The sequence below is a fragment of the Neophocaena asiaeorientalis genome, unplaced genomic scaffold (genome assembly GCF_003031525.2).
Source record: "Neophocaena asiaeorientalis asiaeorientalis breed wild unplaced genomic scaffold, Neophocaena_asiaeorientalis_V1.1 scaffold1, whole genome shotgun sequence".
Classification (NCBI taxonomy): domain Eukaryota; kingdom Metazoa; phylum Chordata; class Mammalia; order Artiodactyla; family Phocoenidae; genus Neophocaena; species Neophocaena asiaeorientalis.
In genome coordinates this window covers 3,752,168-3,778,770 of record NW_020171981.1, presented here as the reverse complement: position 1 = coordinate 3,778,770, position 26,603 = coordinate 3,752,168, and the positions used below count along the sequence as shown (strand labels likewise).

General features: G+C 42.6%; 1 protein-coding gene across 3 annotated transcripts in view; it reads left to right on the top strand.

The window, feature by feature from the left end:
- Positions 1–9,838: 9,838 nt before the first annotated feature.
- The window catches only part of CBX1 (chromobox 1), a 21,514-nt gene continuing 4,749 nt past the window's right edge, over positions 9,839–26,603 (top strand). Inside the window, exons 1-4 of one of the 3 annotated variants that reach the window (XM_024745004.1) lie at positions 9,839–10,038; positions 12,345–12,446; positions 25,412–25,588; positions 26,065–26,242. In XM_024745004.1, coding sequence (XP_024600772.1) covers positions 12,364–12,446; positions 25,412–25,588; positions 26,065–26,242 — 438 coding nt within the window. In that variant the 5' untranslated portion in view covers positions 9,839–10,038; positions 12,345–12,363. The remainder of the gene's footprint in view (positions 10,039–12,344; positions 12,447–25,411; positions 25,589–26,064; positions 26,243–26,603) is intronic. The other 2 variants (XM_024745021.1, XM_024745014.1) reach the window with 2 other exon arrangements.

Here is a 26,603-nt window from a genome sequence, read left to right as displayed (position 1 = left end):
GCGCCCCGGTGCACGACGGGAGAAGGTTGCCGGCACGCCAATCCCGGGTGCCCAGGACGCCCGGCCCCCGCAGGCCAGGGCTCTTAGTGGCAGCCCCGCTCCCGGGGCGGAGCGCTCGACCCCGCCCAGGCCCTGGTTGGAGTCGGGATCCCGCTCTCACTTGGGACACTGCTCGGTGGACGCGGGCGAGGGAGGAGAAGGGGCTCTGACGTCCAATCCGGAGCTGCGTCCCTCCCATTGTTGTCAGACCCAGCCAATCAGCGGCCAGGAAGCGTCCCTAGAGGTCCTAAAGAGGGTCTGAGGGCAGAGATGGTGCTGAGAGCGGGAGGGTTCTGAGCGTGGAAGCCACGCGAAATCTGGAGAGAGTCCCCGGGGAACTGGAACTCGTAGCTTCCAGTTCTCCGGCGGAGTTATCAAGGGGACGCCAACTCAGATTCGAAAACCAGATTGTCCGAACAAAAACCGAACTGAGGACGGTCCAGCAAGCACCAGTTTCACTTGCGATACAAGCCTAAGGAAGGATCGTGTAGCTACTTAATAAGAAATATCCGTTGACTATGATGAAGACTTTTTTTTAATGTTGTTGAAATGTCTTTTAACTATCTGCTTAAAGGTAATTTTAGCAGAGGTAATTTCAAGGAAAAAGTTATAGTCACAAATACAAGCTCTGGAGTTAGAAGACCGGGGTACAATACCCAGCACTACACTGACCATGTGGCCTTAAACTGGTCTTAAATCTTTATGTCTTAGTTTCCTCTTCTGTAAGGTGGAGCTAGCTCATAAGGTAAGGTGCACGTACCACAAAGCAGCTCTTCTCAAACGTGTTGTTCTCAGGATCCTTTTACATTCTTACAAATGATTAAGGACCCCAAAGAGCTTTTGTTTATGTGGGATGTTCACCAGATTAGAAATTTAAATTGAGAAATTAAAAAACATTTACTAATTCTCCTAAAATTAATAATTAACCATTACATGTGAACATAATATGTTTTATGAAATATAACTACACTTTCCAAAAAAAATTGAATAGAGGGGCATTATATTACAATTTTTCAAATCTCTCATGTTTGGCTTAATAGAAGACAGCTGGATTCTCATATTTGCTTCCCCGTTTGCTCTGTTATCCTGTTGTTTTGGACTAGGAAATGCAGAAAATCTGGTCTCACACAGATACATAGCCGGAAAAGGGAGAGGTATCTTTAGCCTTCTCTGATAATTGTGGATACTCTTCTTTTTTAATCCAAAAATGTCATATTATTAGTCACCCTCTGAGCTCTTACATGGGAGCAAGTGGGGTTTATGTGGGGACCGTTGATGGCAGGGGCCTCTGGGTTGCCAGGGGTAAGTATACCAAGCTCACACTGGACACCAGGCTGTCTACCAGATTGGAGAGATGAAGGAGTTTGGAGAAATTTGTCCTTTTATCTGGAACGATCTGAGGCAGTGTCCTGCTGCCAAGTCTTGGAGCCAGCCATGCCTTTCACCTCCAATTCGTGTGAGATGCCGTGGGTATCCTCACAGGTGGCCCCAACGGTTCTGTGCTGAAAAGAAAGTTACTATTTCCCAGATGCTACTAACAGTGGAAGAACTACAGGAAAGGTTCCGTGGTGATGGCAGTCAAGTGGGCCCCTGCAGAAGGCTGTCAGGGGAGCATGAGCACCTGTGAGGTGTGGGGTGCCAGCATCCTCCTCCTCAGAGGGAGGGCAGCCAGGAAGTCATGGAACTCATCTAAGAAGTGTTCTGGATACAGAACTTACTCTAGGCCCCGCTTGGGATGAGGCAGTTTGTTTACTAACTTGCAAGAAGTTACTTCTCAGATTGCTCAGCCATTTCATTTGGATCACTTTTTTGGAATTGAGGCATCAGATTTTCCGAGTGAAAGTATCTCATTCATTAGGGTCAGCCAGAGACCTTTTCAGCATTCTTCCAAACTTGGAGAATGCAGGGAGTGTCTAGCGTCCAGCCACTCTCAGTGGGTCTTGCCCACCCCATTTCCATTTTGCTTTTGTTAGAGGCAAGAGGGAAGTTGGCCATAGTCTGCTTAGGGCTAGAAAGCATCAGGCTGTTCCTGGAATCTCTATCCAGTTGGAAGAGTGGGACAACCCCATGGGGTACCACAAGGTCAGTCTTGATGTGGAAGACCCCGTTGATGGTGGCTGATTTCTAAGTAGGAGGGCAGTCGGTGTAAGGGGTGTGAGCCTCTATGCTCCCCACCCGTGAGCAGCTCTTTTAACCATCTTATATGCTCAGGATTCACTTAACAAGTTTACAGAAAAAACAGGGACTTCCCTGGTGGTGCAGTGGTTAAGAATCCGCCTGCCAATGCAGGGGACACGGGTCTGAGCCCTGGCCTGGGAGGATCCCACATGCTATGGAGCAACTAAGTCCATGAGCCACAACTACTGAGCCTGCTCTCTAGAGCCTGCAAGCCACAACTACAGAGCCCGAGTGCCACAACTACTGAAGCCCGCATGCCTAGAGTCCATGCTCCGCAACAAGAGAAGCCACCACAATGAGAAACCCGCGCACCGCAACGAAGAGTAGCCCCCGGGGCTTCCCTGGTGGCACAGTGGTTGAGAGTCCGCCTGCCGATGCAGGGGACACGGGTTCGTGCCCTGGTCCGGGAAGATCCCACATGCCGCAGAGCGGCTAGGCCCGTGAGCCATGGCCGCTGAGCCTGCACGTCTGGAGCCTGTGCTCCGCAGCGGTAGAGGCCACAGCAGTGAGAGGCCCGCGTACCACAAAAAAAACATAAGCAGGTTTGGAAAAAAGAATTCCCTTCCTCACACCGAAGTTTTCAGTAAAAGAACAAACAGATCTTTTCTTCTCTCTGGGGCTGGCTTTTTTCAACTGCAAGGCTGGTACTGGCAGGTCCACCATCAAGGGGGAAATAGATTTCCTTAACATTCCTCAGGATCGCATCTCCACTCTGGCTGGAAGGGCTCAGTCCCTGTGGGCTCTTGACATTGCCCAGAGCTCTGGAGACGTGTTTGTCCACTACGCTGCTAGCTGCTAATATCCCCTTGGAAATAGGTGAAAAGGACACAGCAGGAATTCCACTCTGTCTTGATAGGGCTTTGCATCTGGACAGCTGTCTCCCTCACTTCTTCCATCGTGACACGGGGGATCGCTTAATTCTCGACCATCGGCGGAGACAGAGCAAGATGCTATGGCCGGGCAAAAGTGCGTTTTGATGGCCAGAGCTGCGAGAGCTGCTTGAGCCGCTTTAAAGCAGCCCAGACCAAGCAGGGCCTCTGGATACTCTTATTCGATACTAGCAAAACTCAAGAAATGGTAGATTCTTTTAAAAAAAAATATTTATTTATTTGGCTGTGTCGGGTCTTAGTTGCGACATGGGGGATCTTCCGTTGCCGCGTGGAGGATCTTTAGTTGCGGCATGCGGGATCTATTTTCCTGACCAGGGATCGAGCCCGGGCCCCCTGCATTGAGAGCATGGAGTCTTAGCCACTGGACCACCAGGGAAGTCCCTATTCAGTATTTTATTTTATTTTATTATTTTTTAAAATTTATTTATTTATTTTATATTTATTTTTGCTGTGTTGGGTCTTCGTTTCTGTGCGAGGGCTCTCTCAAGTTGCGGCGAGCGGGGGCCACTCTTCATCACGCGTGGGCCTCTCACTATCGTGGCCTCTCTTGTTGCGGAGCACATCCCCCTTTTTATTTTTTTTTTTTTTTTTTTTTTTTTTTTTTTTTATTCAGTATTTTAAAAATCACATTTATTAAAATCATCACTGATCTCATCCCTCTTGCGAAGCCGTCAAAGTCACTGGTGGATACCACATTTTCCTGTAGGATCAGAAAAGTTTTCCCTTCTTTTCTAGGTTCTTTAGCTGGTCCGCTAATTAAATTGAAGTAAGATAAATTAACAGGAGAAAATACAATTTCGTACTTAGGGGAGCTCCATAAAAATGAGACCCAAGGACAAGTTAGGCAATTGAGACTTATATGCCATCCTGAGCTGAAGACTGGGATAGGGGCCTGAGGCTTCAAAAGGGGGAGGGCAATTCACAGGACTAGAAGAAGAACAGATGTTTGGTAATTAGAAGTTTGCCCCACCATGCTGTTAAGTCTTTCAGATAAAAAAGTTATCTCTGGTCGTAGCTCTTTTTCTGATACATACCCTGTATCTAAATTCTATTAGGTAGTTAGGGACAGGTAAAAGTTTTCCCTAAGTCTGCTGGGTGTTACTGCCTTCAGCTCGAAATAATCCACAGGCCAAAGTACCATATTTAGGGGTGGCATATTCTGCTCCCCTTCAGCACATATTCCAAAATTATAATTTTGGCTTGAAAGCTCAAATTTTATCATTGGCAGAAATACTTTCTTTTCCTTAAAGTGGTAGTTTAATTTCATTCAAATACCCAAGTCGAATAACCATAGTTTTTGTCATTCTTTCCCAAAAAATGGTATTCTATGAAAAAAAGCAGCTAGTTCAATTCACACATCTCAGACAATTGCACAATTGTGTACTTCAGTAATTCGCAGAAGTGCTTTATATACATGTCACATTTCATCATATAGAACATTAAAAAGACACATACTCTAGGAGAGAGATTTCATAAAATTAATCATTTGTACTGCTTCATCAAGGATAGTCTTAAGTGGGACTTCCCTGGTGGTGCAGTGGATAAGACTCCGTGCTCCTAATGCAGGGGCCCTGGATTCGATCCCTGGTCAGGGAATTAGATCCCACATGTATGACGCAACTAAGAGTTCGCATGCCACAACTAAGGCGCCCACGTGCTGCAACTAAGGAGCCTGCTTGCCGCAACTAAAACGTGGCACAACCAAATTAATTAATCAATTAATTATTTTTTTAAAAAAATGATAGTCTTTTTTTTTTTTTGCGGTACGCGGGTCTCTCACTGCCGTGGCCTCTCCCGTTGCGGAGCACAGGCTCCGGACACGCAAGCTCAGCGGCCATGGCTCACGGGCCCAGCCGCTCCGCGGCATGCGGGATCCTCCCGGACCGGGGCACGAACCCGCGTCCCCTGCATCGGCAGGCGGACTCCCAACCACTGCGCCACCAGGGAAGCCCAAAAGGATAGTCTTAAGTGAAAGTGGCTTCTTAATTCTTTTACTGCCTAGGTGTGGCAGTGAAGAATACAAGTATAGGGACTTCCCTGGTGGCACAGTTGTTAAGAATCTGCCTGCTAATGCAGGGGACACAGGTTCGAGCCATGGTCCCAGAAGATCCCACATACTACAGAGCAACTAAGCCTGTGCACCACAACTACTAAAAGCCTGCACTCTAGATCCTGCGAGCCACAACTACTGAGCCTGCATGCTGCAACTACTGAAGTCCACGCGCCTAGAGCCTATGCTCTGCAACAAGAGAAGTCACTGCAGTGAGAAGCCCGCGCAACGCAACGAAGAGTAGCCCCCGCTCGCCACAACTAGAGAAAGCCCGCGCAGCAATGAAGACCCAGCGCAGCCAAAAATAAATAAAAAAAGAATACAAGTATAGTACAAGTTGGTGCCACACTGCCTTGATTCATCCTAATATGCCAGCAGTTTCATCCACTTTTCCACAATCAGTGAAAATACCAACACAATGAAAAAGAGCAAATAATGTCTTAATATCATTATGAAAATAGTTTTGACCATGCAGACTCCCTGAAAACATCTTAGGCACTCCCAGAGTGTGTGGACTATACTTGGAGAACCACAGAATATATCTGTAGAATGTATCCACTCATTCAACATTTATTGAGCCCTTTCTATGGTCTAGGCACTATTTTAGGCATTAAAAGTAAAGCAGTGAGCCAAAAGGAAAATACCCTGATCTGCTGGAGCTTGACTCAATAAGTGTTTTAAAATAAATTCATTAAATAACTTTAATGAAATATAGGTTTCACAAATAGGCAGTGCCCCATCTCTGGCTCATTTTTTCAACATTAATTCCTAATACTTGGTAATGGGGCCCATCTTTTTTGCACTTGAAATGCTAGCAAATCACAGCACTCCAAGCAGTGATCCCTTCACGTGAGTAAAACCAATCAGTGTCAGGGCTATGGGTGCATGATTTGAGAAGTATAGGTAATTAGAGTCCAGTTACTACCTGGAAGTCACATGAGAATCAGACTGACCAGGGGAGGTAAGAGAGACAGATCGCTCTTAAGTATATTTGCCTTTTAAAAGAGAATGCTTGTTAACCCCAAATGAATAAAACTCTTTAACAATAGAATTTCAAGTAGTAGTCAAAATGAAACAAAGAATCTCATACCCATTAGGATGGCTGCTATCAAACAAAACAAAAAACAAGACAACAAACGTGTGAGGGTATGGAGAAATTGGAGCTGTTGTGCACAGTTGGTGGGAATGTAAAATGGTGCAGCCACTGGAAAACAGTATGGATTTCCTCAAAGAATTAAAAATAGAATTACCAATGATCCAGCAATTGCACTTCTGGGTGTATAACCAAAGTAATTGAAAGCAGGGGCTGGAAGAGATATTTGTATACCCATGTTTACCTAAAACCTGGAAGCAACCCAAGTGCCTAACAACAGATGAATGGATAAGCAAAATTTGATATGTACAAATGGTGGGGGCTTCCCTGGTGGCACAGTGGTTAAGAATCCGCCTGCCAATGCAGGCGACACGGGTTCAAGCCCTGGTCCGGGAAGATCCCACATGCCGCGGAGCAACTAAGCCCGTGCGCCACAAGTACTGAGCCTGTGCTCTAGAGCCCACGAGACACAACTACTGAAACCCGCGCACCCCTGCTCCACAAGAGAAGGCACTGCAATGAGAAGCCCATGCACCGCAACAAAGAATAGCCCCACTAGAGAAAGCCCATGTACAGCAACGAAGACGCAACGAAGACCCAACGCAGCCAAAAATAAAATAAATAAATGTATTTTTTTAAATGGGACATTCTTCAGCCTTAAAAAGGAGGAAATTTTGACGTATGCTATACCATATGTCCATATGAATCTTGAGAACATTATGCTTATGAAATAAGCCACTCACAAAAAGACAAATACTGTTACGATTCCATTTATATGAGTACTTAGAGTAGTCAAAATCATGAGACAGAAAGCAGAATAGTGATTGCCAGGGCCTGGAGGGAGGAATGGGGAGTTGTTGTTTAATGGGCATAGTTTCAGTTTTACACGATAAAAAAAGTTATGGAGATGGATGGTGGCAATGGTTGCACAACATTATGAATGTATCTAACTTTTTTATGTTTTATATATTTTACCATAATTTTTTAAATTGTGGAAAAAATTAAAGAATTTCAGACAGTGCAGAGGAAAATATTTTAAAAGTCCTGTATTTCCTCCACTCCTTAAATCACATTTCAGAAGCAGCTATCTACTGTACTTAAAACAACTACTGTGTACTGAGGGCCAGCTATGTGCCATTCCCTTTACACATTACTGTTAATCCTACAGAAATGCTGCATGTTAGGTCTTAAATAATACTTTCATATTTTAGATTTTCATGGAAGCTGCTGAGGCTCAAGAAGTTAAGCGGCTTGTCCAAAGTTACACAGCAGGCAAATAATAGAGACAGAATTGAATCCAGTTCAGCCTGATACCAAGTCCTTGTTCTTTTTTGCAACATCACACTTCCTCCTTTCCCCTCATTCCTGTGATTCTGGAAACTTCATATGACAGACATATTTCCTGTTAGGCATGAGCAATGTCACTTCGAATGTTGTCTTGAACAAGATCATCATGACTGAGGTGCCGTTACCCTTAGAAAGAAAAGAAACCCTGAAGGTCTGAATAGTTTGAAATGTCATCATTCTTATGGGAAGAGAAAAGAACTAAATCCATTTAATCCCAAAAGACTTTCAAAAAAGATTTTGTTAATGCAGAAACTTGGAGGCTTGAGAGTTTGACATCCATCCCTGGCAGAATTCCAGAACAGATGATTAACAAGAGACCTCTTAGTTGATTGCAGATTAGCATAAACCTGGTGGCGCTCTGCTACCTAAAAAGAGAAGGTGACCTTTGACTCCCTTAATTCAAGAATGATGTAGAGCACCAGGGCCATGATGGCTCCCTCTACTTTGAAATATGCTTATAAGAGGCAGAATTTAACAAACTAGATGTGCTAGATCTGAAACTGTTGTCCTATGATATACAGTTTAAGAAAATGGTGACATTTAGCTTAGAAAAGAGAGACCTTAAGGAACATGAAGGCGGAATTTCAATACTAGAAATACAATATGAAAGAGGAATTAGGTTAACAGAAGAGAACTGTGTGCTGCTACAGAAGCCAGAAGTAAGGAAATAGATGGCATTTACATGGGGAAGCAGAATTCAGCTCAGTATGAGGAATTGGGGATAACAGCATTTTATACAGGCGGAAATATGGTTTTGGAGTTAGAAATAACATCAAATCTTGATTCCAACACTTTCTTGCTTAATGCCATTGGACAGGTTACACAGCCTCTGAGAATTTTCTGCAAAATAGAAATAGCAATTCCACCTCCTGGGGTTGATGTCAGGATTAAATAACATTAATCAAGGACTTAACAAAATTCCTAGCTAGTAGCTAATAGTATTACAACTAAGTTTCTCATCATTAAAATTATTAAAAACAGAATAGGGCACTTCAGGAGGGAATGAATAGATGAATTTTTGCCTCTTCAAGGACACCCAACCCAAAAATGTCTCAGGAAGAACTGCCCTCTTCTCTGCTCTCACAGCTCTTTTAGCAAAACTGTTTTATGATATTGCTGGGCTGGGTTTCTTACATGGCAATTCTCTAGAATCCTGCACAGTACCTGGCACAGCAAAACTGCTATATAAATGCAGACTCCTGCATTCTGGGGTGGAGTGCAGTAGACTAGTTGCCTTTTTCCTTTCCCTCTGATTAGGAGGATGTTTGAATTCCAGGTAAGGGGGAAAACGTCACCTTGGTGGTAGAAGTTCTATTTAGTTCCTGATTGGATAAGGAAAAGTAGAGTAAGGCGGGGAGATCGAAAAACCCCACAAATACGATGTGAAGAAAAGAGACGAAGGAAATCTTGATCACCTACATTTTCTGTCAGGTAGGAAAAGAACATATTAATTCATTTAATCATTTAGTCAACAAATGTTGATTGACTACTGTATGCTAGGGATTGACTACTGTATGCTAGGGGCTGTACTGGGCCAAGGTTTCTGCCCTTACTGGAGTGGTGTTTTGAGTCCAAGAGAGAAGACAGACATGACAATAAAGTGGGGGTGAATATTACGATGAGACCGAATTCCCACGTGAGCGGGTTTGGGGACGGCAATCTAGTTATTAGAAGAATTAGAACACTTGTCCCAAAGAATAAGAAACATGTTTTTTTGCCTATTTCTGTGTTTCTTTGGGGAGGCTGGGTGAGGGAGGGGTGTTCGTGGATAATGGGGGTTTTGGCACTAAAGCCACCCATTGGTGCAGCCAATGAGATACTATGAAGACGCCTACCAGGCGGACCTACCTAGCCTAAGGGGTCAGGGAAGGCCTCGAAAGGGAAGTAGTGTAATCTCAACGCCGAGACGTAGGAGCCTTACAGAGATCTGGTGAGAAACCTGTTATAAGATGCAAAATTTTCAAGGATGTGAACTACTGTCCAGAAGTGGTTGATATTTCAGACCAAGCATCAGACTCTCTTGTAAAACCACACGTTTTAACTTCCTAGGTTGCAGCTTTCTAAACTGCAGTCGCTTCGGCGGCACTAGCTATCGAAGAACTAAGTAAAACTCGAAACCCTAGCAAACTGTGCGTGGCGCCGTGGAAGGCGCGCAGCGCTTCGGGTCTTGTAGTCTGGGACGGACTTCGAGTCCCATAGCGCTGTGCGGCGGGACGTCGCGCCTGCGTGATGCGGCGGCGGGCAGCGCAGAGTGCGAGGCTCTTTTGTTCGGCTGAGGGGAGGGCCGTTGGCCGGGGCCTGCGGTACGCCGCTTCAGTGAGGGGCTCAACCACGGTCAACCGGCTTGTTGCTTTTCTGGTCGCCACTCCCCTGGCCGGCCCGACAAGACGCGCTAGTAGCGCGGCACCGATTTCTCTCGGGCTCGTGGGCGCTGCTCTGAGGTGAAGAGCCCGCTAGAGGCGGGGGAGCGGGGGGGAGGCGCGCGGAGGCGGCGGCGGCGGCGGGAGCCCTGGATGAGGGGCCGCGCGCTCGCGGCGGAGGTCGGGAGCGGGGAGCGTGTCTGAATCCCGCGCCCTTTCCCGCTCCGAGCCCTCCGCCGGGCGCAGTGAGTAGGACGACTGGCGCGAGAAGGATGGAGAGGGCGGGGCGGCGTCTCCTGAGCCAGAAATTCAAGCGATTCTGGGTGGGCCGAGCACTTGCGGGTCGCCCTTCGGGCCTGGGTAGACCAAGACAATGCTCCTTGGGTTGGGTGGGCGGCTGCGGGATTGGGCTGGAGAGAAAACACTGGGTAAATTGGGAAGGGGACGGACGGGGCAGCCTGGATGCTTGGACAAGCGTAGGGAGCGTTGATGACTACGAGACCCGAGGTTTAGAAATGTAACCTGAGAATATTGGGTCCAGCCGGGGCTGCCAGAGGAATTCCTCTTGCAGGGCTGGGGAACGGTAACTTCGAGGAAATTGTAAGGGTGGGCCGGGCGGCCCAAAGTGTGCTACTGGGGGAAGAGATCTGTTGAATAAATCGAGGAAGGTATGGCTCGGGTTGGGGGGCGGGGGGGAGGCGGGGAGAAGCTGTCAGGGCAAGTGGGGCGGAGGTCCCGAGAGCATTTTCTGTGAGGTGTGAAGAAGAAAAGGGGGAAACTGGCCACCCCTTGCTTCCTGGTTGATCGGCAGTAAGAATAATGTGTGAAGAAAAGATGGAACACACTTTTTTCCTTCTTCCAGATTTTCTACTACCTTCACTCCTTGATTCCTTTAGGGAGTTAAAAAGTCCAAGTGCAGCTCTTGCTTTGATTCCTAATTAGTTCCATACGTTTTTATCTGAGATTGTTGCTGGTCACAATTTCACTGCGGTGAAATTGTAGAAATGTGTAGATGAGTTCATATTTAAGGAATGAAGTTAACTTAGTGAGAGATTATGAGACGGTGTGGGAGGTTGAGAGAGAAAGTGGAAAAGTTCGTAAGATTGTGAGGTTTTTTTCCTTGGGCTCTTAAGTTTTTTAGGCAGCTTGTCCTTGCTGGAAAATTTGAATACGAAGGGAGCAGTACTTTACCCCTTTTCCAAAACTTAAGATGAAGATTTTTCATGGGTTGTTGCTATATTCAGACATGTATTGGTTGAGCTCAATTAAGGTGGAATTTACAAAAAGATCAGTTACACTAGAACCTCTGGCCAGGGGTAAGCTATCCTCAAATGTGTTAAGAATCAGGTCGCCATTTTGGAATAGTTCTAAAAGGTCCAGGGTTTTGGAATGAATGCGGGAATACAATTGGGAAATTAGTGCCAATGCTCCAAGGTGCTTACAGGTATTTACATGGAAAGTGATATGACTGAAGTGCACAGTGTTGGAATCGGCCACACCTTAATAAAGCTTCAAGGCAGTTGAGAATCTTCAGTCATTTCCAGTTTTCCCTCTGGTGCCATTTTCTTCATTGGCTGCTATAACCTAAATTGTTTTTCACTAAAAATGTAAATATTGTGTAGCTTGGTGTTTCTAGCTTCTTGACTAAAGGAGACCAAGTAAGGGCACCCTATCCTTCTGCATTTTGACTACAGGATACTAATATTTTTATAATCATCTAAAGAAAGGAAGCAACCATTATATCTTCTGGTGCCCATTTTAGAGACTAGGAAAATGTTTCTTTTTGAATTCACACCACTTAAAGAGAATTGATGAATTTTTGTCATTTTCTAGTAGTTTATCCATTGAAATCTTCCTTTTTCATATACTCTTTCTCGTGGTATAACAGATTTTGCATTAGATTTGATGGCTTTTTTGCATCATAGGTTATTTCGCTGAAGAGATTTTGGAATAAGATGCTAATGGCTAGTTTATGGCCTATATAAGATGGGGCCATGCCTCTTGTTCATTCAAGTGTCTGACACATAGTTGACCATTCATATTGTTGAATGAATGGATAGGGCTTTGAGATCTTTTCTGAGAATCCCGTATTAGTAGAATGGCCTGATGTGCATTTATGTAATCAATTTGCCTGTTTTTGTTCTATGACGTTAGGCAGAGTAAAGCTGTTGCCCTTGGCATGCTTGTCTTAGCCTGTGTTTTTAATATACTCACCCTGGTATTAAATACAGAAAAGGTATGCAGATTGTGCAAGTGGCAGTTTTAAATACCTTAGGCAAGTACTAGGAGAGGACCCAGGTTCTGGGTTTCAACAGCAAGCTATATAGTATTTTGAATATTTTCTGTTATATAAGTATCTTGAAAAATCATTTGTGTCCTTTGTATAGAGTTAATAAGTATTTCTCAATGGCGATGTCTACTGAAAAATTGAATAGCCTTTCCACGGTTAATTGGAGAAGTTGTTTGAATGAGGACAAAATTCTGATCCTGTAAGTATTTGAATAACTTGTTAAATCTTTCCTGCCTTTTAAGCTTTTATGATTTACTGACCAAAAGGGGGCAGCCTAATTTGTCTGTGAAATTGTGCCTTTCTTTAATAATAGCAAACACATTGAGGGCCTAAGAGAACTATGGTATTTGAGAAGTTAATGTCACTGCTCTGGTTTTGTTTTGTTGTCTATGAATCCTTTGGTCTCTGCTCTTATTCTGGTCTTGCTTTCTAATCACTTTTATTTCATTTTAAACTAAAATATTTGCTTCAGGTATCACTGTGTTCTACTAATATTTACAGATCCCTATGGCCTCTAAACCCAAGCCATATCTATAGTTTCATTTCTATCAGCACCATGAAAAGGAGTTAGCCAAGCTTCTGGACACGTCTCAGATAAAATTCTAATTTTATTCACACACTGGTATTCTAGTCCTAGATCCTGGAATTCGAGGACAGGGATTTCTTTAAAAATGAAACTCCTGCCCACCCGGTATGTGGCACAAGTTCTTGTTTTCTGCTCAGTAAAGTTTTCCATCTGGAAAGCATTTGCCTCACAAACAGCCACAGCTAACAAACTGAAAGCAGTTTAGAAACATGAGTTAGGAGGACTACAAACTGAATATACTACACACGGCTTCACCTGCCTTTTGATGACTGGTATGTAGTTGCTAATGCTCAGCAAGGATACTTACTTCTTTGCAGATCCGATTTATTTGCTCATCATTCCCTAAAAAGCTGACAACTTTGGACTTCTGTTCCCTTGTTATCTCAATCTGAGACATCCATTCTTATTGCCCATATAGGGTTCAACACCTTACACTGGGTCCAGACCTACCTTTGAGTGTCTGGGTAAAAATAGAAACAAAATGCTTTGGGAACCACAAGAAGAAGAGAAATAATATTTAGCTAAGTTGGGTAAGCATCATGGAAGAAGTAGCATTTGAGCTAGCTCTTGAAGGAGGGGTAGGATTTTGACTACTAGCCTTGGACAAGAGCACACTTCTTAATAATGAGCAAATCCATGCATGGAGGAAATGTGCAGGATATGTTCAGGTTGTACTTTTCTGTTTTGACAGGAGAATAGGTTTTGTGAGGGAAGTAGGAGTATGGAATGGTTGGATCTAAAGGGTGTTAGATGTACATTGTGGAGTTTGGCCTGCCTTTTAAGAAAGGAGGAGGAGACTTTGTAGAAAAGTTTTTAGCAGTTACCTGCCACTTTCCTAATCAGTGTACTCCCACCCAAACTGGTTTACACACTGTCTGCCTCCGTTGCTTTTGTTAACAGTAGTTCCTTGGGCTAAATCGCCTCCCTCCAGTCCAGTTTTTCAAATGCTATTGGAACCTTGCCTCAATCCCAGCTTTTCAAAACCTTTCTAATCACCCTAGCCATTTATTCTTCCAAGCCCCGGTAGTGCTTTGGTGGCGGCTACTTCTTGCTTACATTTCTTTTGCTAATTACTGCATACTCCTGTCATTTCTTCTATTGAAATGAACTTCAATTGCATTTGTACCTTTCTGGTATGTTTTTAATCATACAGTCCTGGCCCTGTGTCTTACCCTTGAGGGGGGGACTTGGGGAATTTTTCTTTGCTTCGGTAAGCCTTAGTTTCCTCGTTTGTGAAATGGGCTTAGTAGAGATGTCTGAGCATTGAATTAAGTGCCTTTCTATGCATTAAGTGTTAAGTATTCAATAAAAGTTATTTTGTTATTACTAGTCCTTATGGGATTTTCAAAAGCCTCTACTTCCTGTGAGTCTGCATATGCTGCTAGCCTGGCCAAACAGTTCCATTTGCCTGGGTCTGAGGGGATTCCACATTCTGCGATGTGGAGTTTTCAGAAGCTTTCGGTGCTTTAGCTGGGATGAATTGGTCACCCTTTATTCCACCCAAGCTCTTAGTAAATCCTTATTGATTTGATTTGGTTTTTTAATAGATGGTATTAAAAGCTAGTAGAGCTGTAGTTATAAACTTTTATAGCCATTAACTGACTAGGTGTTAAACCTAAGCTAGAGGCAAAAGATGGGTAAGGAAAACAAGGAATGGAAAAAGGAGCTAGATGAAGGAATGAAGTGGGGAGTGAAATGCACGGTAATTATCATCTGGTCCTTGTCTGCTGCTCCCTCAGTATAGCTCTTTCTACCTGGCCACACTTCTGTTCTTCAGATATAGCAAGCTCTTCTCACCCTAGGACTTTGAACCCACTATTCTTTAAATTTGGTACGTTTTTCTGATTTTTGCCGAGTTGTCTCCTTGTCATTTGGGTCTCTGTTTAAATGTTACTTAATCTGAAGATATTTTCTTTATAGCATTTATCACTAATGTTTTCTTGCTTCTTGTCTGTGCCCTACTCTGCACACGCATGCATGCATGCATACACTCCCATTCATGCTGACTCATTTGTCCACATTAGAATATAAACTCTAAGAGACCAGGGATTTTGTCTGTCTTGTTCACCCTATTTGTCTAGTGTCTCACGCATAATAGGCACCCAATATAGGTAATTGTTAAATGAATGAATACTGTAGGAGCATGTTCACAGGAAGAGTTAACCTAAACTTAGTCTGGGGCTTCGGGGAAGCTTCTGATGATGACATTTTTGTAGCTAAGGGAATTAGTCAAGTGAAGAATGGAGCCAAGGGCAAGGTAATTGTGATTGATAGGGTTAGGTGCAGTGGTCTTCAGGTCAAATGCCCACAGATAATGGTATGAAGAGGTCTGCATTTTTACATCAGTGGCTAGTATGGAGAATGAATTGGGTTGGGAGTTATCCAGGCAAGAGATGGTGGTTGCTTGGAATAGGATGGTAGTAGTGGGACTAGACAAATGTATAAATTAAAAGATATTTAAGATATAAAATCAACAGGACCTAGTAAGAGACTGGATATGGGGTTTGAGTGGGGAGAAATCAAGAATGTCATAATTTTGTCTTGAACTCAGTAAAAGCTATATGAATTCTTAGAAAGACCATTCATTTAATTGGGTGATGGGCCTTTTTAAAAAGTATATCTGTAAAATCAGAGCCTGAAATCACAACCTCTGAAGTTTGTTATAGAACTTTACTGTATGAATCATTAAAACTGACTTTTGGTATTTATGTAGTTCTTCAGATATCTTAAAATTCCTTTTGCAAATAATTCTGTTGAAATTTTCCATTGTTTGTATCCAGAATTTACTTCCTTTTTCTCACCTATGTTATCTGTCCTCATAGGAACATAGATTCCTTTTGCCATTTACTACAAGGGCTTTCTTCCTTTGTTTTGCTGCTGGGTGAGACAAAAGGAAGAACATAAGAAATTCCTACACTTTAGGTATATGAAATGTGATTTCTCCGTTTCTGGCAGCTCTTCTATCTCAGTCTTCCAGAAATGAGATCTTGGTTTCTGTTTTATAATTATTGGTCATTCATACCAGTCAGACCTGGGTCCTTCTTGAGTGTGTTCTGGAGCTGCTCTGCTGTTTTGAAAAACCTAGCCAGGGGACTTCCCTGGTGGCACAGTGATTAAGAATCCGCTTACCAATGCAGGGGACACGGGTTTGATCCCTGGTCCGGGAAGATCCCACATGCCACGGAGCAACTAAGCCCGTGCTCCACAACTACTGAACCTGCGCTCTAGAGCCCGCACGCTCTAGGGCCCACATGCCGCAACTACTAAGCCTGCGTGCTGCAACTGCTGAAGCCTGTGCGCCTAGAGCCCATGCCCCACAATAAGAGAAGCCCACGCACCGCAAGGAAGAGTAGCCCCCACTTGCCACAACTAGAGAAAGTCTGTGCACAGCGATGAAGACCCAACACAGCCAAAATATATTTAAAAAAGAAAGAAAAACCTAGCCATGAATTTCAGCCATATACATAGAACAAAAATGGTATTTTCTTAGAGTTCCTAATGCACTGGATTTCAGAGAGTTATCCTTACGCTTAAAGCAGTAAATAATCTAATGAAGTAGGATATATATGCAAATATGTAAATAGATAATGAATGCGAGAAGGTCATAAAAGCTCACCTCAAAGGAATTCCATGAGAGTTGTTACACCAATTTTACAGATGAGAAAACTGAGTTATGCAGTAAATATATATAACTACCTATAAGCATAAAGTTTTGAGAGGTCAAGGACAGCAAAGATATCATGCTTCTGGTGCTCATACTAGCTTTCTTTTTTTTTTTTTTTTTTTTTTTTTTTTTTTTTTTTTTTATTTTTTTTTTTAGCTTTCTTTTGGTGAAAGGAACTGAGAGGACCCTTCAGGCAGTGCTTGTCCAGTTTCATTTCTAGTACAAGAAAGGTCTAGAGTGAATGACGTTGAATGTGATGTAGAGGTTTTGTTTTCAGGAACATCAGTTATTACTTACTGTTCAGCCTTATTCTAAATTTTTATGGAGAAAGTAAAACGTTCACCTACCTTTTAGCTAACTATGAGAATTGATTTATGTCTGCAATAATGTATAATTTCACCTGAGGAATGTAGTTTCTGCCAATCCTTTTACAGCAATGGCTTATATCCAAGGAGTGCATCAGATCACCTAAGGAGCTTTTAAAGATGCAGGTGCCATGGTCAAAGCAACAGTGTTTGCAATAATAATAAATTGGAAACAACCCAAATTTTCATCATTAGGTGGATGGTTAGAGTATGGTGTGTCCATACAAGATGGAATACTATGCAGCTTAAGAATGGAGACCTCGGGTTTCCCTGGTGGCGCAGTGGTTGAGAGTCCGCCTGCCGATGCAGGGGACACGGGTTCGTGCCCCGGTCCGGGAAGATCCCACATGCCGCGGAGCGGCTGGGCCCGTGAGCCATGGCCGCTGGGCCTGCGCGTCCGGAGCCTGTGCTCTGCAACGGGAGAGGCCGCGGCAGTGAGAGGCCCGCGTACCGCAAAAAAAAAAAAGAGTGGAGACCTTTATGCAACAATGTCAGAGATGCATTACATTATATTAAAAGGCAAATTATAGAACTATAATATCTATTTTCACATATGTACATCTGGGTCAGTTTACATATAGAAGAACAGCTTTGACAGGTTTTGAGCCAGGGAACTTTGATTCCCTAATTGAATGTGAATACATGTATTATATTACAGTTAGAAAAACAAAATATTTTTTTAAATAATGCACATACACACACCCTACACTCTGACTCACTGGATCTGGGTATCTGTATTTATAAACTCCATAGGTGATTCTTATTCTCATGTAGGTGAAAGTTCTCTACTCAAGGTCTGCTTTCCTGTGAATTCTTTCTTAGTACCGATGGTCATCTCACCAGACCAGCATTCTAAATGTTTCACCTTAGTGTTTACCTCAAAAGGCCTACTGGTTTGTTTCAGAGGGCTGTAGCTGTTACCTGGTCCTCACATCTGGAATTTGGCCTTGCAAGCTGGCAAGAAATCCGTATGGAAGTTCTGGGGTAGCCCATTATAATTCATATTTGTGATGGCAAGCAGGAGCTATGCTCACATTGTCTTCTCAGGTCCTTCTCGTATCCTTTCACTGGGACCGACTACAGGCATACCTTGTTTATTACACTTCACTTTACTTGAAGATAGTGCATTTTTTACAAATGGAAGGTTTGTGGCAACCCTGTGTCGAGTAAGTCTATCAGTGCCATTTTTCTAACAACATCTGCTCACTTTATGTCTCTGTGTCACGCTTTGGTAATTCTTGCAATATTTCAGACTTTTTCATTACTATTATATTTGTTATAGTGATCTGTGATCAGTGATCTTTGATATTACTATTGTAATTGTTTTTGGGTGCCACAAACCATGCCCATGTAAGATGGCAAAACTTAATCTGCCAGCTGTTCCCCAGTTTCTCTCCCTTTCCTTAGGCCTCCCTATTCCTTGAGATACAACTAATATTGAAATTAGGCCATTTAATAACACTGCAATGGCCTCTAAGTGTTCTAGTGAAAGGAAAAGTTGTGTCTCTCACTTTAATCAGAATCTAGAAACGATTAAGTTTAATGAGGAAGGCATGTTGAAAACCAAGATACGCCAAAAGGTAGGCGCTGCTTAGCCAAGCTATGAATGCAAAGGAAAAGTTTTTAAAGGAAATTAAAAGTGCTACCCCGGTGAACACATAAATGATAAGAAAACAAAACAGCCTTCTTGCTCATATGTAGAAAGTTTTAATGGCCTGGATAGAAGATTAAACCGGTCACAGCGTTCCCTTAAGGCAAAGTCTAATCCAGAGAAGGCCCTAACTCTCTTCAGTTCTATGAAAGCCTAAAGAGATAAGGTAGCTGCAGAAAAGTTTGAAGCCAGCAGAGGTTGCTTCATAAGATTTAAGGAGGAAAGCCATCTCCATAACATAAAATTGCAAAGTGAAGCAGCAAATGCTGACATAGAAGCTACAGCAAGTTATCCAGAAGATCTAGCTAAAATAATTAATGAAGTTGGCTACAGTAAACGACAGATTTTTAGTGTAGACGAAACAGCTTTCTATTGGAAGAAGATGCCATCTAGGACTTTGTCGTAGCTAGAGAGGAGAAGTCAATGCCTGGCTTCAGGGGACAGGCTGACTCTTGTTAGGGGCTAATGCAGCTGGTGACTTTAAGTTGAAGCCAGTACTCATTTACGATTCCAGAAATCTTAGGGCCCTTAAAATCTACTAAATCTACTCTGACTGTGTTCTGTAAATGGAACAACAAAGCCTGGATGACAGCACATCTGTTTACAACGTAGTTTACAGCATGGTCTCCAGCCTCCTTTTTTGGTATTAGCAACATGTGGTCCTTTTTTTCCAGACTGTTCTGTTTTCCAGTTTCCAACAAAAACTCTCTTCAGCTTTTTCTATTGCCCAGTGCATCTCCTTAACAATAACTTTATCATTTTAGATCTTAACTTATTTCACATGAAAAAACTAATACTTGGTGTGAAAAGGGCTGCTGCACACAATAAAGTTATTTTATGCCCACTGTTGAGACCTACTGCTTAGAATAAAAGATTCCTTTCAAAATATTACTGCTCATTGACAACATTTGGTCACCAAGAGCTCTGATGGAGATGTACAAGGTTAATATTGTTTTCATGCCTGCAAACACAGCATCATTCTGCAGCCCGTGGATCAAGGAGTCATTTTGACTTTCAAGTCTTATTATTTAAGAAATACATTTTGTAAGGCTGTAGCTGCCATAGATAGTGATTCCTTTGATGGATCTGGGCAAAGTAAATTGAAAACCTTCTGGAAAGGATTCACCATTCCAGATGCCATTAAGAACATTTGTGATTCATCGGAAGAGGTCAGAATATCAACACTAACAGGAGTTTGAAAGAAGTTAATTCCAAGCCCTCATGGATGATTTTGAGGGGTTCAAGACTTACGTGAAGGAAATAGACATGGTGGAAATAGCAAGAGAACTAGAATTAGAAGTGCAGTCTGAAGAGGGACTGAATTGCTGCGGTGTCATAATAAAACTTCAGCAGGTGAGTTGCTTCTTATGGTTGAGCCAAAAAAGTGGTTTCTTGAGACAGAATCTACTCTTGGTGGAGATGCCGTGAAGGCTGTTGAAATGACAACAAAGGATTTAGAATATTATACAAACTCATTTGATAAAGCAGCAGCAGGGTTTGAGAGGACTGACTCCAATTTTGAAAGAAGTTCTGTGGGTAAAAGGTTATCAAACAGCATGAATGCTACAGAGAAATCAGTTCGTGAAAGGAAGAGTCAGTGTGGAGAACTTCATTGTTGTCTTATTTTAGTAAACTGTCACAGCCACCCCATCTTTCAGAATGCACCACCCTAATCATTCTGCAGCCATCAACATCAGGGCAAGACCCTTCCTTCATTAGCAAAAAGGTTGACTTGCTGAAAGTTCAGATGTTGGTTAGCATTTTTCGCAGTGTTCTTTAAGGTGTGTATATTGGTTTTTTAGACATAATGCTATTATTGCCTAGTAGACTACAATATAGTGTAAACTTTTATATGCACTGGGAAACCAGAAAATTTGTGAGTCTCGTTTTATTGCAGGGGTCTGGAGGTCTGCCTGTATTCAAAACCAGAATGCCTAATCCTGTGTCTGATACTTCACTGCCTCTGCCTGCAAGTAGCGTTGTTCCTCTTTTCCATTTTCTAGCTCCTAACTGTAGGAGTGGAGGGGGTATCCAGGAGAATTGCAACTGTGCTTTTTCTTTCTCTTAAAAGAACTATGAGTTCATGACTCTTGCTTCAGATTTACACTATTCCTGGATTTATTGGGACACTATAGAAGAATTTGGGGCTCTTAAAATTGGCATTTTCTCAGTAGTTCTCTGGGCTACAAAAATTCAAAACTTCTGCACCATCTAGCACTTGTCAATTTAAAAGACTGAGAAGACTGCTGGGGCCCTAAAAACCAAAGCTTTGCCACTGCCTGCTGATTTAATTAACAATGTATACCTTCCATATTCCAGTAACCAATAAAAAATCATTGGTTTTTAAACACCTATACATATTACAAGGTCTTTTTTGAAAGAAAATCATTATCCGCACTTCCTTATTTACTGATGACAAATTGTAGAGAGGACTGAAGTCAGACCTTTCAGTCCTGTCCTCGTAGAGGCTGGAGGGAAATTTCTCCTGTAGGTGTGTAGCTAGCTCCTAGTTCTGTGTGTGCAGCAGGGCCATTAGCCCAGTCCTGCTGGGAGATGTCCACACTGAAGTGCTGTATTTTTTGTTAATTGTGTGACCTTAGAAGATTTATTTCATGTAAATTTATTGTGTTATCTCTGAGGTGTCAATAACATCTGAATGGCTTAATTTATAGGATTGTTTCAAAGATCAAATGAGATAACATGGTAGCACTTTGTAAACTGTAAAGTGCAATACAAATGTAACGTATTATTTTTCTAGGCATCTTAAAATGTAGCAGACCCGGTAAATATTTAGGTAAAATTGTAGCAGCTTAACTAGGTTAAGGATTTTTTGTCTGAAACATCGTGATGAGCCTTAAGAAGACTTTTTTTTTTTTTTTTTTGGCTACGTTGGGTCTTCGTTGCTGTGTGCAGGCTTCCTCTAGCTGCAGTGAGTGGGGCTACTCTTTGTTGCGGTACGCAGGCTTCTCATTGCGGTGGCTTCTCTTGTTGCGGAGCACGGGCTCTAGGCATGCGGGCTTCAGTAGTTGTGCACAGGCTTAGCTGCTCCGTGGTATGTGGGATCTTCCCGGACCAGGGCTCGAACCCATATCCCTTGCATTGGCAGGCAGATTCTTAACCACTGCGCCACCAGGGAAGTCCCCTTAAGAAGACTTGTCCAAGGATTATTTGCTAATCTTTTTATTTATTTATTTAGGCTGCGCTGGGTCTTCGTTGCGGTGCAAGGGCTTCTCTAGTTGTGGCACGTGGGCTCAGTAGTTGTGGTGCATGGGATGCATTGCGGTATGTGGGATCTTAGTTCCCCGAACAGGTATCAAACCCAGGCCCCCTGCGTAGGGAGCACGGAGCCTTAACCACTGGACCACCAGGGAAGTCCCTAAGATTTCTGAGTTAATTTAGAACTGTTCGCCCTTGTGTACATCTTGTGATGTTCTAGTATATACCTTGACCCTTTGTTCAATGATTATGGCACTTTTTATGCCATAATTTGGTTGCCAGGATATTTAGGGAGAGTGGCAAATAGCATTGACTAAAGGCATTTTTCCATTGTGCTACTACGCTGATCTGAGTTACTTTGAATATCCTTGCCAAGCAATTCCAGTTGAAAGCCCTCCTTCCGGATGTCACTGCTGGTATTTGGAGATTGCCATATTCAGGGAGAGGTGGTCTCTCTTGAAATAATCGATTTGGAAACTATATGCAAATAATTGGCCTGTCATAATATTTAAGGGAGCTCTTGGCTTGTCTGAAGGTGCTATCAATAGATTCTGTAGGAAGAGTGGGTTGTGTATTTATTTACTTCTCTACTGATTTTGACAAATGGTTTATTCAGGACCCCAGAGAAGTACCTATAAATAAGGAAAAAACTCACACTGGGAAGCCTGGCTGAGAGTCTCCAATATAAAGAGAATCCAATCCCTGGAGGTAAATGCTGGGATGAGCCAGTTAAGAAAACTCAAAAGAGAGAAATGGAAGTGTGTTTTCAACATTCTTCACTTCTCATTTGAGTTGCTCTTAGGACAATGAATTTAAGTGAGTAAAGATGAAAATCAAGCGGTCTCACTCTAGATTTCCCTATTTGGGGGTTTTCTTTACCTAACCTAAAGGATTATATTCTCATGCTATGACTCTTTCTCCTTGAGGCCATGCTAACGATAAAGGGAGGGGAGGCCTGCAGTAGCTAGAGATGAGCTAGAAGCTGTCCCTACCTTTTTGTTTTGTAGTAACAGGATCAGATGGGCAGGATTCAGTGTTATTTCTTTTTGTAAGACAAATGTAGCTATTAATGTAGATAACACAGAGCCTTCAATATCTCTGAATTCCGAAGCCAGAGTGATAAGACTGCCTTTCCTTTACTTTCTTAAATTTAATTACTTGAGAGAGGGGTTATTAGGGGACAGTTACTGGTTTGGGGTTGTCTGTAATCCGTTGTTTTTCTGTCTGTTGAGAAAGGGAGTAGCTTCCAATTTCTGAGTCCAAACTAATGTAGGGAGTTGTGGTACCCTTTGTTATTGAAAGGTGATTGTCAGTTTATTTTTCTTTGCACATTAACTGATGCATGAATCTTGCCACCCCTTCAACTGACAGTGACAGGAAGCAAGCAAGGAGTAGCACTTGTTCTTCGGAGCAAACACTACTGCATTTATCCAAAAGAAAAATTAGACTTTTTTTCCTTTCCTTATAACACTTGTCATGGCAATCAGAATTCTGAAAACCTGAAAGTATCTCCCTCCAGGAAGAAGCAACAGGCTCTGAATCAGAGGCACAGTGAAGCTAGCCAATAATTAGCAAAAGGTAACATTCAATACACTGATTAGTCTGTTCAGTAACAATAAAAGGAAAACTCATGGCACTAAAAGATGGGTTGGGGAGGGAAGGAAAGCAGAATCTTTGGTATGTAAATGGAGAGGAACAGTCTCAGCGCAGATGTGTGTTTTGAACTGTATGGACAGGGGCATTGGGTGTGGCCTTAGGCCACACTGAGAGCATCTCAGAAAACTTTGTGTGTGTGCCACTCAGCAAAAGTTCAGAATACCTTTAGTGGAAGAGGTATCTATATTTTTTTCTTACCAGACATTAGGTTTCAGGAAGACAGGGACCATTACTTACTCTCTTGAATCTCCAGTCTCCAGCAATGCAGAATTTTCTAGTAGCCAAATGTTTGTTGTTTCAGTAAGTCAGCATTGCTTATATATGCAGACATGAGAATATCTCAGAGTATAAACCTAAATAAGCATCTGTAGATACTATAACTGATTCATATTGATGAGCCCGACTTTTAGTAAAGGTTTGTTATATTTCATATAGTCTATAGATGAACTCTTTCTAAAATACGTTCTGTCTACACGTGCCAATTTAAAACTATTTAGAAGAGCCTACTTTCACTGACTCCCAAGGATGCTAGGAATAACCAGTTTAAACCCCAATTAGCATTGCCTTAAATTCAAACATAAAACATGGTAGTAACTACTTTCTTGTCTTGGATCATCTGCCATACTCTTGATTGTTTGTTATTTCCTTCTGGGCAGCTAATGTATCTATCAATTTGTAGATTGCAGCCAGTTTTGTAGATCAATTTTGTTGTATAGATATCTTATGGCGCCACCTACTGACACATTTGTAATCATAAGGCTTTATGCTTACCAACAGTCAAGAGTTGTATGAAGGACTAAAGAAAACAGATTTATAGGGGACTGGAATTTTAGCACTGGAAAAACCCTTAGAGGTTACCCAGCCTGATGATATATTTTACAAAAGAATAAATTCAGGTTCTGTTATCTGTGATACACACCTTTTTTCCCCCATTTATTTCCAAATTCGTTTAGAGAATCCCATGGTCATTCTGGCATTTTTATGAATCCTTCTCAGCCTTAGAAATAAAAAGTAGAATAAAAAGTTCACAAGAAACTTGAGAATTATAAATTAATGGTGGCATTCAGAAAAGACTACATAAAGAACCTTAAGGGGACTCAAAAGAGATTGTTTAACAATGCAGAAGAATTGCTTATATTATATATGCATATACAGAGGGGAAAATTAAACTAGATGTTTAATAAATAGGACAAGCCATTTCCCTTAGTAAAAATCCAAGTCCAATACTGTGATGAAATTGAAAAACATTCAGAGAATTAGGAGAAAGTATGGATCAGAGGATTATATGTATATAGGTTTGATGTATAGACCTTATTTTTAGGAGGTTTGCTTTTTTTCTTTCAAATTAATGTAATATTTTAGATACCATAAGTAAAGGTATTGGGAGCTTTTTTAACTTAGGAGGAATGGGTATAAAAGTTTTAAGTGGATATGCAAGAATAAAGAAGTTTTGCTGTGAGATTAGTTGGGGCTGTTTTAGAAAACTAACTTTCTAGCTGAACATAGAAAACTCTTGGGTATTGAAGATGAATAGGCATAACATTTATTGAAGCAGAATGCACTGTTTTTTGTAAGATTTATTTATTACTTATTTATTTTATTATTTTTGGCTGCATTGGGTCTTAGTTGCGGCATGCGGGATCTTCGTTGAGGCATGCAGGCTCTTCGTTGCAGCACACAGGCTTCTCTCTGGTTCTGGCGTGCGGGTTTTGTATCTAGTTGTGGCACTCAGGCTCCAGAGTGTGTGGGCTCTGTAGTTTGCGGCACACAGGCTCTCTAATTGAGGCGCACGAGCTCAGTAGTTGTGGCACATGGGCTTGGTGGCCCCATGGCATGTGGGATCTTAGTCCCCTGACCAGGGATCGAACCCATGTCCCCTGCATTGGAAGGCGGATTCTTTACCACTGGACCACCAGGGAAGTCCCAAGCGTGCACTATTAAAATCATCGATGACGTCCCTGGTTTTATCCAAATATTCTCCTAAGGGTGCACCCTAATGTCCTTTTTATTTCCATTATCATTTTAGCAGCGTCACCCTTTATACCAGAAAGCTGGCGGGCACTATGGGGAAAAAACAAAACAAGAAGAAAGTGGAGGAGGTGCTAGAAGAAGAAGAAGAAGAATATGTGGTGGAAAAAGTTCTTGACCGTCGAGTGGTAAAGGGCAAAGTGGAGTACCTTCTAAAGTGGAAGGGGTTCTCAGAGTAAGTTTCATTGACCCAGGAAAATCCATTCATTTGGTCACCAACTATTTCTCAGGAGACTGGTAATGTGCATGACCCAGGGTGCACTGATGGGTACATTGTGACTCAGGCCTGGCCTTCACGGCTTATAGTTTAATTAGGAAAATGACCTACATGTACAAAGTGCTATCATGCAAGACTGATTTCTGATGAGCAGTTTTGTGTGTGGCTTTCCACTGATCCAAGTTTGCAAAGAGAGAGTAACTTTCTTTTGAAGGTGGCAAGTTTCTAAGCTTTCAATTTGTACTAAAAAGCCCCCTACTGCCTCCCAAAAGATGTCAACTTTGTCAAGTTCTTGGTCTTGGACAGAATCCAGTTATATTTTATCATTAACTCCTCTGTTCCAAGGACACCAGCTTTTGTCCTCCTGTGCTTCTCCTTAGTGTGAGTGTGCTAACTTTGAGTGGAAAGGGTGACTCGTGTGCCTCTGGTTTCAGTGAGGACAACACATGGGAGCCAGAAGAAAACCTGGATTGCCCCGACCTCATTGCTGAGTTCCTGCAGTCACAGAAAACAGCACACGAGACAGATAAATCAGAGGGAGGCAAGCGCAAAGCTGATTCTGATTCGGAAGATAAGGGGGAGGAGAGCAAACCAAAGAAGAAGAAAGAAGAGGTAAGGCTCGAAGTAAGAATTTTTACTAGCCTAAAATTCATGCTGCTGTCAAAGAAGCTGAAAGATAATTTAAGCACTTTTGTTCTGCTGCTCCTTAGATCTCAGCAGCTGGCTCTCAATCCTTTTGGAATGTTAGATAGGCTAATGCTTTAAAAATGTTTGAGGGGCTTCCCTGGTGGCGCAGTGGTTGGGAGTCCGCCTGTCGATGCAGGGGACACGGGTTCGTGCCCCGGTCCGGGAAGGCCCCACGTGCCGCGGAGCGACGGGGCCCGTGAGCCATGGCCGCTGAGCCTGCGCGTCCAGCACCTGTGCTCCGCAACGGGAGAGGCCACAACAGTGAGAGGCCCGCGTACCGCAAAAA